The sequence below is a fragment of the Eptatretus burgeri genome, chromosome 10 (assembly GCF_056783735.1).
Source record: "Eptatretus burgeri isolate ZD-2024b chromosome 10, Ebu_testis_v1, whole genome shotgun sequence".
NCBI lineage: Eukaryota > Metazoa > Chordata > Myxini > Myxiniformes > Myxinidae > Eptatretus > Eptatretus burgeri.
Window position 1 is genome coordinate 30,107,796 of NC_140970.1, and position 14,826 is coordinate 30,122,621.

At 47.9% G+C, this 14,826-nt stretch overlaps 1 protein-coding gene across 2 annotated transcripts in view; it reads left to right on the top strand.

The window, feature by feature from the left end:
* The window catches only part of LOC147018206 (protein NipSnap homolog 2-like), a 35,251-nt gene that overhangs the window by 5,044 nt on the left and 15,381 nt on the right, over window positions 1-14,826 (top strand). For both annotated transcript variants that reach the window (XM_085897671.1, XM_085897672.1), the window contains exons 3-5: window positions 13,156-13,201; window positions 13,349-13,443; window positions 13,657-13,727. In XM_085897671.1, coding sequence (XP_085753797.1) covers window positions 13,156-13,201; window positions 13,349-13,443; window positions 13,657-13,727 — 212 coding nt within the window. The remainder of the gene's footprint in view (window positions 1-13,155; window positions 13,202-13,348; window positions 13,444-13,656; window positions 13,728-14,826) is intronic.

Consider the following 14,826-nt stretch of genomic DNA (forward strand, 5'->3'; position numbering starts at 1 on the left):
GGATTGTGGTTGGTTAAGTTTGTGCTTGATGAGCACATTAGCTACAAAATGACCCAATGAAGAATGGTTTTCAACAGCCCACCTTGTCAAACAACTAGGAAATGCAATTAAGTTAAGTTTAATGCTTTAAAAACTCAATTTCTTCTCAACTCTCCAATCTCGTTTGAAAGCTCTACAATTACACCGTGTGATACAATAAACCTACTAGGTTCCCATCGTGTGCTGCCTTTTTTGGCTGCTGGTTGCAGCATCGGTTAGGGGCGTGACTATGCTGCTGATGGTGCCCCTATCACCAGTATACTGGTGCTCATTTCGCCGACCTCGGAAAGATGACAGGCTGAGTCAACCCCCCCCGGTTGTCAATTCAGTGGCCAATGGGGCTCGAACTCAGGACCTAGGTTTGATTCGTCCTTGTATGGAGTACTGCTCTCACATCTGGGGAGGTTCCAGCTCCACATACTTACTGGACAGAATTTAATACAAAGTTATTCGACTTGTCAACTCTACCAATGTGACCTCAAAAACACGACCCGCTCAAATTATGCTGCATGGTAGGGTCTCTTTCTCTTTTATACAGATATCACTTTGGTTTCTGCTCGCAAGAACTTGCTGCTTGTGTACCTCCACCATTAGTGAGCCCAAGGAATACTCGACAAGCCACTACATCACATGATTATTGTGAGGCCATTGGCAACTCAAGGGTGGGCCGTTACGATGTTTGTTTCTTCCCCTTCACTGCCAAACTCTGGAACTCTTTACCTTTTCACGTCTTCCCAAACACTTATGACCTTCCCCTTTTCAAAAAGCAGATTTTTTTTACTTTCTCAAAAATTACACTATTCTCTCTTTCCTTACTTTTCTATCAATGCAGTTCTTTTATTTAATGCTTGGCCTCGATGAGGACGATTTAGTCCGTGACTGAAGCCTTCAACATTAAAACAAGGACAAATGTGTCCACGAGCAGCGTCCTAAAGATTGTCGGCTAAAAAAAAAAAAACAACAACAACAACAACTTCCGATATTTCGTCACGTGCCTTGATTAAGCCAATAGCGAAACTCGTCATAATGTATTTACGAAATAAATAATGTATTTACGAAATTACAAGATGATAAATGGAATAATCTTAAAATAGTAACGTGAACTTTTCGAAACTTTAAAGCAAATGTCCGAATATATTTAAAAGTTCATGACAGACGCTCTCAAAAGGCACCATCTATGTGAGGATGTGTACATGTGCTCAGTATTTAAGGCGATCCGGATCTTGTATATACAAGAGCCGAGTCTTGGAGATTAAGGTTTTGTCTTCACAAGAAGAAGAACAAGAACAAGAACAAGAAGAAGAAGAAGAACAATGCCGAGCTCTCTGAGCAGCGTTCGCTACGCGAGACGCTGCTAAAAATAAGAATAAAGAGATGGTCATTTTTTGGTTGGGTTATGTTTACTTATTAGGGTTAGGATTACCAGCCTTTTCACAATCACTTGTTTTTTATGCTAACACCCACAACCTCAGCTTATCCCTGCTTCCAAAGGTGGTTAGCATACCTCTATAAACATCCTGTTGATTCCATCCATTGTTCTACCTGTCTGCCAACACAGATCGATGCTAGGCTTCACCAGCAAGACTAGTTCTGCACTCCACGTTGTTTTTATTTATTTATGCTGAAGATGCTGGTGGCATTGTTTTCATGTTGTCCGTCCGTCCGTGATCAATTTTTGTTACCACGATAATTTGTGAACCACTGAAGGGATTTTTAACAAAGGTGTAATATGATGCAAGGATGAACCAATTCGATTTTGGCTTCAAAGTGTCGAAGATCATGTGACCTTTAGCTGAAAGTAGCAGATTTTAGTGACCACTAGACAACCCGTAAACCCGTTGTGACAGCGGTTGATGGAAACAATCATTTTAAGAAAAAAAAAAAAAGATAGCTCCAGCGAACTATACTGCTGAGGTTGTTTGCATTGATCAAATTCTCCCAGAGTACTTGACTGAATCGGGTATTGATTTTTTTAATAATTTTTTTCGTTGCCCGATTGGAACGAAACTTGATACTGCACACCGTAGGCAAATGGTGAATAAAGTGGCCCTAAAACTTTTGCGTTATCGTGTACCGTTTTGGCTGTATTTCGGAAACGTACATATGTACATATATATATATATTGTTACGGTCTTCGCGCCCGCCGGCGTGCGGACGGCCACGTAACTCGAATCGCGGCACGTCGCCCACCGGACGGACAATCCAGTCGTGACCCTCTCGGACTAACGCCGGGAACCAGTCACGGGTGGACCTTTCGGTCTCACCGCGATCGAGCCAATCAGCCCCCGCGTGGGATAGGGTTGCTCGCCAAATTCGAACTACCTAAGTACCCACGCGGAGGGTAGACCGGGCGATCGCACCTCGCCGCAGGTCGACTTCGGACACGGGCCACTTAAGCGACCCGTTCCGTACTATCAGAATAACCGAGCGGTGTTATCGTCGACCTCGACGGTTCGATTAATTATCGGGCGTATTCAGCCCACTACCAACCCTTTACGTGAAGCAAGATGGGGATTCAATGGAGGAAAAAGACGAAGCGAAGCGGGAAACAGTTCAACAATAAAGCACATTTATTCTCGGCACACGGGAAGCACACAAATACAATTCCACCAAATGCACACAAAAAAGAAAACACAATTCCATTTACACAAAAAGCAAACATAAAAGTGAAAACACAGTGCAGAGCTAATACCGACTACCGAGCACACGGCAACACTTATACAATTCTACTTCACAGACGGCGCCGACAACACATACCCAAAACCAAGGAAAAGAAATACCCTCAAGAATGAGGTAGGCCTGGGGCCGAGACCTGGTCGGGCCTACCCGTCTGGTGATGAGACGCGGAGCGGCGATGGCCCCGCAACCCGCGGGCCTCGTGGACAGTGCCTGGCAGGGGGTGGGAACGGGGCCCCCTTGGTCGCACTATCTCAGCGCGGGGGGGGGGAAACAGGAGGGGGGTTGCTGATGCTCGGGGTATAGAGGATCTTTATTATGTGCGCGACGAGCGTCTCCACCTCGGCCAGGTCGCGCTGCCGGCCTCCCAGGGGTGCAGCTCCCTGCACGACGCGAGTACCCCCTCGTCCGCCCTCGCCGCCTCTCCACAGCTCGTCCCCTCCGTTCCGACTTCAACGCACACGACGAGCAGCTCCACCGCCCGCGAAGTCTTGACTCTCTGTTCCGACTCCTTCGCCTCGTTCCGACCTTTACTACTCGTTCTCGTTCTGCTGACTCTTTCGCTCCGACTTTTACGACTCCTTTGACTGACGAACACCGTCCTTTTATCCCCCCGTAACTTCGCCTTTGACCCCCTCCCTTTGACCTTTCAACTCGCTCCCCATTGGCCCGAGAAAAAGTGGGCGTGAAGGCTTTTTGATCCACAAATTTGCATATATCGATCGCCCTGGGGGCGGGGCCAGTTCGCCCCTCGCTCACCGATTGGACGGCAAAAAGTGGGCGTGTGTCGTTTTGGATCCGTTTTTGAAGCAGAAAATCCGTGATTTTGTACACGCTGTTCAACGTGCGCCCTACACGAGTCCAGCATCGGTGCCCATGAGTGGCGCGAGATGACGGTGATGCGATGGTGGCGAGTTGTGACGGTAAAGGTCATGGCGGTTGTGGTGAAGCGGCGTTGTGGTTGGTGGTTGTTGTTGTGGTTGTGATGGTGGCGATTGGTCCAAAATAAAGATAGTAAAAGAAAAACAGCTATCCTGAAGAGTCGCAGCTCGCATAAATGACATGTATTCCCACTAGACAACGGGTTTGGGCCTAACTACACATGCACTTACCGAGATACCTCACCTAAGGGACCTGAATGGTGGTTTGCGAATCTGGTAACCACAACACTACCCCCTTCCCTTTTTACAGACTCGTCCCGAGTCGTCAAATTTTCGTGTGCCATCATGTGTAGTTTTCCCCTAGTACATTTTACCTACGGATCCCTGAGTGCGACATTCATGGTATTCGTGTCCCCAAAATAAATAACCTGAGGGCTGCGTAACTATCTAAACAAACTCACTCACACGGACGACTTAAATAAAATTGCCGGCGCTAGACAGACATGCCGGGGGGCGCACTCATATTTACAGTACATCTTACCTTAACTTACAAATTTTACACTAAACCATGGCCCAGGATCATTGAACTCTGCAAAAGAAAGCAGTTAGCAGGGAGCCAAGTTGCCCACATGCAGTCTCTGACTCAAACAATGCAGGTGACAGGGAACGTGGCTGGCTGCTCACACGCAGTCCAAGGCCTTCCTTTTTGAACTGAACTCAGTGAACCACAACGGTGCTTGGGCTGCACAACGCAGTCTCCGTGCCAGCTCAAGTGGCACACGCAATGAGCACAACGAATGGATGCATGAACACAAACACGGTGCACGGGCCGCCACTGCAGGCCCGTGTTGTAGCTGCCAACAGGGCAGTTCTTGCAGCTTGCAAACTGTTGCTTTCAGATCCTGGCGCACATGGAAATGAACAGGGGGGGGCAAAGCAAAAATTGAACGGGGCTTGTGAACATGGGCAGTGGGCATGGCATGGCAAAGGTGAGCAGGCAAACACAGCCCGCAGAAGAAGGCCGCTGCAGGCAAACACAGCCGGCAGACAAACTGGCCGGCACAGGCCTCGAAGAAAAACAGCCAGCAGCTGAACTGGCCGGCACAGGCCTTGCAGCACACAGCTGCCGATGATCCAGCCGGCACAGGCCTCGCAGCAAAACAACAGCTGCCGATGAAGTTGGCCGGCACAGGCCTTGAAGAAAAACAGCCAGCCGGCAGATGAAGTGGGCCGGCACAGGCCTTGCAGCAACACAGCCAGCAGATGAAGCTGGCCAGCTTTTGCCGTTCAGTGGAGGTTGGTGGAGGGAGTGCGGTGGTGCTGGCCACTTGGAAGGCGGGCTCGGACCTACCTTCCTGTCTCCCTCCCACCTATCGCCTTTGCCTGTCACTGTACATACCCACTCCCTTAATTTGTCAAACCCCAATTTAGCCCCAACTTATTTTTTTTGTTGTTTTTATTTTTACTTACCCACTATAAATCGTCCCCTAACCCCCTTTATCGTCCTTGTTCGGCTAACCTATCCTGTCACCTAGCCTACTCCCAACCCCTACGTTCCCTTCCCGGAGGGGAATAAGGGAGAGCTAGCGTCCTGTGTCGAGGCCCAACGAAGCCTCAGAATGGCCTCCCCAGAGTTCGGCGATCTAACCCAAAGTGGGTCCAGCGGCCCACAACGACAGCGAGGGGATGGATGGTGCGGAGGGGTACATCTCCTAATCTACCCTAACCATTAACTCTTAAACTACCCCGGGGCTTTCAACAAGCGCCTCTCGCTTAAACTATTGGTTCTATCAACCCAGATTCCCGTCGCCTGTGTTGGTGTCCTCACAATTTCGGGCCTCGCCCCCCAATTTTCTCTCCGTGCCCTCACACGGTCTCCTGGCTGGGACACGTGGCTCCCTTTGGCAGGCACGACCCTCTGCCGAATCTCCCGCTATGGCACCCCCGGGCACTACACTGCCTCCGAGCCTACCAGCTCCCTAACACCGGGGAGTGCCCCCCATGGCACCTCCCCTGAAACGCACACGTGGCAGGCCGGCCTCCCGGGCCCCTTTCCGAGGGTCACCCGTGCCCACAACACTGCCCACGCGGCTAATGGCGCCCGGGCCCCCGCACCAAGCAGGCGCACCCGTGCCCACTACGCTATCCCGGCCCCCCATGGGCCCATGGCCTACCGCGGCCGACTAGCCTGGTGCCCGGGGTACCCACTCAGCGATACTCACCTTTCGCAGCCACGCTCCCAAGCCCGTCAACAGGGCTCCTGCACCCCTCCAAATGGGTCTCGAGCCTACTTTCCCACCAACAACAAAACGACCTCCATTTTTCAATTTGACTAACCCAGCTAACTCACTCTACACTGACCCCGGGGTCCCTTGGGCGGGAGTCACTCCTCCCCCCAATCACTCATCGCACCATGCATTCCCCATTCACTCCACACACACAGACCCGCTGGCCTCACTCACTCATCATGTACTCACCTCTCAACTCTTCAACACACACACCGCTGAACTCTGCCATCCTTCTAACTACATCCCCTAACTAACTCGTGCTCCCACGTCGTCCCTTAAACTAGTAGCACGTTCCTTTTAACACTACGTAGCTAAACTACGTCAACTCTACACATCCAAAGTCTGTCACTGTCTCCAAATGTCCCAAAAATTATTTACCCAACCTAAATCTCGCTATCATCCCTCTACCTAATCCATTCCACGGACCCCATGAGGACTTACCCCTGCCCCATGGAGTCGGTCTAACTAAGCTAACCCTTCCCCCTAACTAGTTTCCATCCTGTGCCCAGGCAAGGGGGTCTTTCACCCCTTGCCCAGGAATCCTGTACACCCGAAAGTGAGGCTTTCTCCTTTTTTTTTTCCCATGCGCAGCACCTGCGCGGCAACTCAGAGCTCGCGCACTTTGCACCCGGCCGTGACGTCATGCAGCTGCACGTGTTCCTCGTCCCTCCTTGGACGGGACCATCCGGTAGAGATACCCCTCCTGCCGAATTCCAACCCCACGTGCAGCCATGGCGTCACCGCGCGCATAAAAAAAAAACACAAGCCCCACGTCTCGAGGGGTTCCCCACGCGAACACATGTGCTTTGCCCGTTGGAGCTTTACACACACGATCGCGTGGAGAACCCGTCCGGTCCAAATCCATTTACCTGCCTAACTTTGTCCGTCCGCGGGATCGGCAAATCCACCGCGTGCGTTTCCGGACCGGGACTTCACTCTCGCAAGCGAGCACGTGGTGGTCTCGTGCGTTGCACAGCACGAACCGCGTGCTCGCGGCTGGGTGAACCCGGCACGGTCCCCGAAACAACCACAGCCGCTACTCGGCTTTCTTTCTTCTGTCGCCTTCGTCGTCGCCATTCAACCCACGCACACCTGCGTGTTACGACGCACACAGTCCACTCCATCACATTCACACTGGGAGACGCGGCTGCGTGCTCCCGCATGCCAACCGACATCTCCCTCACATACCGCTCTCTCACACACACGGTCTCCCTTGCACTCGGCCGTTCACTCACGCGTGCGGGGGCACTCACCCGCGGTGCCTCACTCGCACTCCGTGCCTCATCCACACACGCGGGGGCACTCACCCGCGGTGCCTGATCCACACACCGTCCCTCACTCACACACGCGGTCTCTTCCACACACCGTGCCCCACTCATACACGCGGGGGCACTCAACCGCGGTGCCTCATCCACACACGGTGCCTCACCCACACACGCGGGGGCACTAACCCGCGGTTCCTCACCCACACACGGTGCCTCATCCACACACGCGGGGGCACTCACCCGCGGTACCTCACTCACACTCCGTGCCTCATCCACACACGGCGTGCTGGGAAGCACGCACTCTGGCACCATCGCCACCACACCACTCACACGTGGTGCCTCACTCATACTGGCCGTTTCACTCACACACACGGCCTCACTCACACCTTGCACCACACACACAGGGACAACCACACTGGGGATTTGTGTCCCCACAAGGGTCTCCGGGGCCTCTACACCCCCCAAGCTCTCCGTGCACCCGTCCACAGCACTCGTCCCCTCAACCTCGCAAAGCACGACCGAACTCACCTGGTCGTGACTCGCCTCAAGGGGGCATACTCCCTCCCCTCGTTCCTGGAGGAGGCCATCCAGGTGCTCGCACCGGGTCCCAACACGCTCCGCGAGCTCAACCCCATTGTCCTCCACTACCTCCGTGTGTGTGTGCGCGTCACTTACCCCGTCTTCATCGTGTAGTCTTCCCTCTATCGTTCCCATCTCCCGTGTCTCTGCCAACTCTTCACCCTTTACCTCCCTTGTCTCAACTATTATTATTTCCTTTGTCGTCACCTCGTGTCTCGTCTCACACGTTTTGGTCTCCCCATTTAATTTTTCCCTTTCGGTCATCGTCACGACCCTCGCCCAACACGTTCCACGAATTATTTTTTCACCCGCCTCCACCGCGGGCCTGTCAGCCGTTGCACCCCCACCCAGCTCGCCTGCTCCCACACGTGAAGTCGCCATTCCCAGCTCCCTGGTCACGGCCTTCATGCCCGCCTGCAGGCATCGGCCCATGTTCTGCGTCTCACCCCGCAGCTCTTTCATTTCTTCCCTCATTTGCTGTGTATTCGCATCCATCGTCGTTTTCACTTCATTTGTATTTGTATCCATCGTCGTTTTCACTTCATTTGTATTTGTATCCATCTTTTCGTTCATTTGTTCGTTCATGCCTTTCATTTCGTTTTTCATATTCGCCTCCATCTTTTCGATCATTTGTTTGTTCATGCCTTTCATTTCGTTTTTCATTTCATTTGTCATTGCCGCATTCATTTGTGCCAGCATGGTGAATAGCTGGGCCATGTCGGATGCACTCAAGTGAGCCGTTTCGGCAGGGGTTGGGGAAGGGTCTTGGTGGAGAGGGGGGGGGAGGTGTCATACACCGCGGCCGCTGCCGCACCCACCTCGGGTCCTGGGTTCAGTTGGGCGAGTCCGTGTTCCTGCACAATCAACATTTCCTGCTCGGGGATTCCATCCTGGACCATGGATCCTACACATTCTACATCCATTTCTAATACCCCCGGCTCCCGCTCGCCTTGAGACGCCATCTTGCTTCTCGTGAAGGGTTAATTTGCTCGCTCGTAATTTGGAGGGAATCGGGGGTCGCTTCTCTCACCCCTGGACCGATTCCCGTGAATTTCGCTGGAGACAGGAGAGCCTGTTGTCCCGCTCTCCAATACCAGTGCCGCGAGGAGGGCGATGAATTTGTATCGCACGACCTGACACCAGTGTTACGGTCTTCGCGCCCGCCGGCGTGCGGACGGCCACGTAACTCGAATCGCGGCACGTCGCCCACCGGACGGACAATCCAGTCGTGACCCTCTCGGACTAACGCCGGGAACCAGTCACGGGTGGACCTTTCGGTCTCACCGCGATCGAGCCAATCAGCCCCCGCGTGGGATAGGGTTGCTCGCCAAATTCGAACTACCTAAGTACCCACGCGGAGGGTAGACCGGGCGATCGCACCTCGCCGCAGGTCGACTTCGGACACGGGCCACTTAAGCGACCCGTTCCGTACTATCAGAATAACCGAGCGGTGTTATCGTCGACCTCGACGGTTCGATTAATTATCGGGCGTATTCAGCCCACTACCAACCCTTTACGTGAAGCAAGATGGGGATTCAATGGAGGAAAAAGACGAAGCGAAGCGGGAAACAGTTCAACAATAAAGCACATTTATTCTCGGCACACGGGAAGCACACAAATACAATTCCACCAAATGCACACAAAAAAAGAAAACACAATTCCATTTACACAAAAAGCAAACATAAAAGTGAAAACACAGTGCAGAGCTAATACCGACTACCGAGCACACGGCAACACTTATACAATTCTACTTCACAGACGGCGCCGACAACACATACCCAAAACCAAGGAAAAGAAATACCCTCAAGAATGAGGTAGGCCTGGGGCCGAGACCTGGTCGGGCCTACCCGTCTGGTGATGAGACGCGGAGCGGCGATGGCCCCGCAACCCGCGGGCCTCGTGGACAGTGCCTGGCAGGGGGTGGGAACGGGGCCCCTTGGTCGCACTATCTCAGCGCGGGGGGAAACAGGAGGGGGTTGCTGATGCTCGGGGTATAGAGGATCTTTATTATGTGCGCGACGAGCGTCTCCACCTCGGCCAGGTCGCGCTGCCGGCCTCCCAGGGGTGCAGCTCCCTGCACGACGCGAGTACCCCCTCGTCCGCCCTCGCCGCCTCTCCACAGCTCGTCCCCTCCGTTCCGACTTCAACGCACACGACGAGCAGCTCCACCGCCCGCGAAGTCTTGACTCTCTGTTCCGACTCCTTCGCCTCGTTCCGACCTTTACTACTCGTTCTCGTTCTGCTGACTCTTTCGCTCCGACTTTTACGACTCCTTTGACTGACGAACACCGTCCTTTTATCCCCGCGTAACTTCGCCTTTGAGCGCCTCCCTTTGACCTTTCAACTCGCGCCGCATTGACCCGAGAAAAAGTGGGCGTGAAGGCTTTTGATCCACAAATTTGCATATATCGATCGCCCTGGGGGCGGGGCCAATTCGCCCCTCGCTCACCGATTGGACGGCAAAAAGTGGGCGTGTGTCGTTTTGGATCCGTTTTTGAAGCAGAAAATCCGTGATTTTGTACACGCTGTTCAACGTGCGCCCTACACGAGTCCAGCATCGGTGCCCATGAGTGGCGCGAGATGACGGTGATGCGATGGTGGCGAGTTGTGACGGTAAAGGTCATGGCGGTTGTGGTGAAGCGGCGTTGTGGTTGGTGGTTGTTGTTGTGGTTGTGATGGTGGCGATTGGTCCAAAATAAAGATAGTAAAAGAAAAACAGCTATCCTGAAGAGTCGCAGCTCGCATAAATGACATGTATTCCCACTAGACAACGGGTTTGGGCCTAACTACACATGCACTTACCGAGATACCTCACCTAAGGGACCTGAATGGTGGTTTGCGAATCTGGTAACCACAACAATATGTATATATATATATATATATACACACACACAAGATGAGAATTTTAGTAATATATAGATAACTTGTGAACTGCTAAAGATATTTTGATCAAACTTGGTGCAGGTATGTACTATGATGCAAAGATGAACTGATAAGATTTTGGGTCAAAGGTCATTTGACCTTTAATTGAAAGCAGGAGATTTTCATTACCATGATTAACTCATGAATCGTTGAAGAGATTTTTTACCAAACTGGACACAACTATGAATTGCACTACAAAGATGAACTGAAAGAATTTGGGCTTCAAAGGGTCAAAGGTCAAGTGCCCTTTAATTATAATCTGTGTTGCTGCACTAATTTATGAACCACTCGAGATTTCAACCATACTTGACATGCTTATGAACTGATTCAATTGTAGATTGAACAGGTCAAAGGTTATGTGCCCTTTGAAAATCATTTTGCAGACCATAACTCAAGTTAGAAGCATCTGATGTTCTCGTTCTCTCTCTCTCTCTCTCTCTCTCTCTCTCTCTCTCTCTCTCTCTCTCTCTCTCTCTCTCTCTCTCTCTCTCTCTCTCTCTCTCTCTCTCTCTCTCTCTCTCTCTCTCTCTCTCTCTCTCTCTCTCTCTCTCTCTCTCTCTCTATCTATCTATATCTCTATCTCTATCTCTATCTATATCTATATCTATCTCTATATCTATCTCTATATCTATCTCTATATCTATCTCTATATCTATCTCTATATCTATCTCTATATCTATCTCTATATCTATCTCTATATCTATCTCTATATCTATCTCTATATCTATCTCTATATCTATCTCTATATCTATTTCTATATCTATCTCTATATCTATCTCTATATCTATCTCTATATCTATATCTATCTCTATATCTATCTCTATATCTATCTCTATATCTATCTCTATATCTATCTCTATATCTATCTCTATATCTATCTCTATATCTATCTCTATATCTATATCTATATCTATCTCTATATCTATATCTATATCTATCTCTATATCTATCTCTATATCTATCTCTATATCTATCTCTATATCTATCTCTATATCTATATCTATATCTATATCTATATCTATATCTATCTCTATATCTATCTCTATATCTATCTCTATATCTATCTCTATATCTATCTCTATATCTATCTCTATATCTATCTCTATATCTATCTCTATATCTATCTCTATATCTATCTCTATATCTATCTCTATATCTATCTCTATATCTATCTCTATATCTATATCTATATCTATCTCTATATCTATCTCTATATCTATCTCTATATCTATCTCTATATCTATATCTATCTCTATATCTATCTCTATATCTATCTCTATATCTATCTCTATATCTATCTCTATATCTATCTCTATATCTATCTCTATATCTATCTCTATATCTATATCTATCTCTATATCTATCTCTATATCTATCTCTATATCTATCTCTATATCTATCTCTATATCTATCTCTATATCTATCTCTATCTCTATCTCTATATCTATCTCTATATCTATCTCTATATCTATCTCTATATCTATCTCTATATCTATCTCTATATCTATCTCTATATCTATATCTATCTCTATATCTATATCTATCTCTATATCTATCTCTATATCTATCTCTATATCTATCTCTATATCTATCTCTATATCTATCTCTATATCTATCTCTATATCTATCTCTATATCTATCTCTATATCTATATCTATATCTATATCTATCTCTATATCTATCTCTATATCTATCTTTATACCTTTCTCTATATCTATCTCTATATCTATCTCTATATCTATCTCTATATGTATCTGTATGTCTATCTATATATCTATCTCTATATCTATCTCTATATCTATCTCTATATCTATCTCTATATCTATCTCTATATCTATCTCTATCTATCTATCTCTATCTATCTATCTCTATCTATCTATCTCTATCTATCTATCTCTATCTATCTATCTCTATCTATCTATCTCTATCTATCTATCTCTATATCTATCTCTATCTATCTATCTCTATCTATCTATCTCTATCTATCTATCTCTATCTATCTATCTCTATCTATCTATCTCTATCTATCTATCTCTATCTATCTATCTCTATCTATCTATCTCTATCTATCTATCTCTATCTATCTATCTCTATCTATCTATCTCTATCTATCTATCTCTATCTATCTATCTCTATCTATCTATCTCTATCTATCTATCTCTATATCTATCTATCTATATATATCTATATCTATATCTATCTATCTATCTATCTATATCTATCTATCTCCCTCTCTCTCGGGTTGATATCTAATGCGTGGGCAGAGGCATATCCATTGGAATGCATTCGCATCAAATTCATTTACAGGAGACCTGATGTGATGTATGAGCTGTGGAATTAGGCACGTGATGTGGGTGGTTTGCACATTAAAAATATAGGGTTGCATTGATATGATAACATTTTCTATGTCCCCGAAGTGCTTCATCAAGCTCGGCATACTCGCGTTTGACCAAACTTGCCGACCGTGTGACGTATTTGTGCTTTTGTGTGATTTCTTGTTTTCAGTTCACAATGTGAAGCCCGATTGTCTGGAGGAATACAACAAGTTGGTGTGAGTTTATTGTGTGTAAAGGACACAAGTAGACCCAAATGGGGAGGCAAGGGGAAAAAAAGAGAATCAAAGTAACAGCAGTTTGGTTATAATGAGCTCGTCTTGTGTGCCTGTGCACCTGTGACATCATTTCGGTGTTGTCTGCAGAGAGCAGGTGCTTGCTCCAATCCATTCTGGCCTTGCCTTACCCTGTGAGCTTTTGGGTAGCTGGAACACCTGGTATGGTGAGCAAGATCAGGCAGGTATCATTATCCGTGTACAATTTTCTTTGTCGACCTTTTGAAATACTGTTTTCCTAATACAGAATTCCCAAAACAATGGTACGGCTAACCAAAGTGCCTTGCTTATCATTTTTAGTCAAGACTCTTTCTTTTTATTAAAATAGATTATTGTATTCGTTTTTTGACGAAACTATTATCCAATGTTTCTTCCTGCTCTTCCCCTCTCCACCTCAGTGCATTTGTGGCATTACTCTGGGGGTTATCCCTCTCTCACCATGGTGATGAACACACTGAAAGGAAGCCAGGTAACCATATGACCCCATACATTTATCCCTGTCCCTTTCTTTAACCTCACACTTGCTCATCTTTGCAATAAGCAAAAAAATGGTAATTCTTCCAAAGATATCATCATGCACCATGCTTCTCTGTACAGTGTCAGTTCTGCCAAAACATTTTCTTGGCTCGCGTTACAATCTTGGATTCATCACCACTTCGATGTAGGATATTCAGCGGAGTGTGCAGGAATTTGTAATTTGTTCAGGGTGCCAACAATAGCTTACCTATTCTTGGTGAAGAACACCATGAGGTCTTTAATGTCCACCAACTAATGCCAACAGACTGAACATCCAGTTTAACGTTCATCTTAGGGATGATACACACACACACACACACACACACACACACACACACACACACACACACACACACACACACACACACACACACACACTAAATCACCTCGGCCTGTGAAACACCAGGGTGACAGTTTATAGCTGTCCTGAGATTCGAACCCAGATTACACAGCTCAGGTGAGTGTATGTACCTCAAGACTATTCTGCGAACCCTTGTTCTAATGCATAGTTACAAATACCTTTGCAGAACTCTTTGTCCAGTACAAACATTTTTCTTTTTATTTCCCTGTCTGTACACATCAATATTTATGCATATTCTGTGCGCGGTTGCCGATTTTATGAAGTACAATAAGCATTTAGTACCACATTGTTGATAAAAAGGACATGATGCGCCATTGGGCTTTCTTCACATGCAGCGAGCTCGAAGGGATCATTTATGATCGGAGATCTTCCGACGATATCTGTCTCGGGAACGCCCCGTCTGCGTGACAACCAATGTCCATTTATTTGTCGAGCAATAAATCTGAATATTTTGCTCTCTCTCGTCCCGTTTTGTGTCACTACAATGCGCACGGAGCTGCGTCCGCTTCAACTTCACCTATCGGGTGCGTTGTCGCATTTGATAATTGCACGAATTAATCGCTCTTTGCATAATTGTCACGTTATGTGACTCCAACCGGAGCCCAATATTGCGCTGCCTCATTTTGGAGTATGGAAGTTGAAGTTTTGTGAAGAGCTACATCACGCTTCACATATTTGATATCCTGTACCT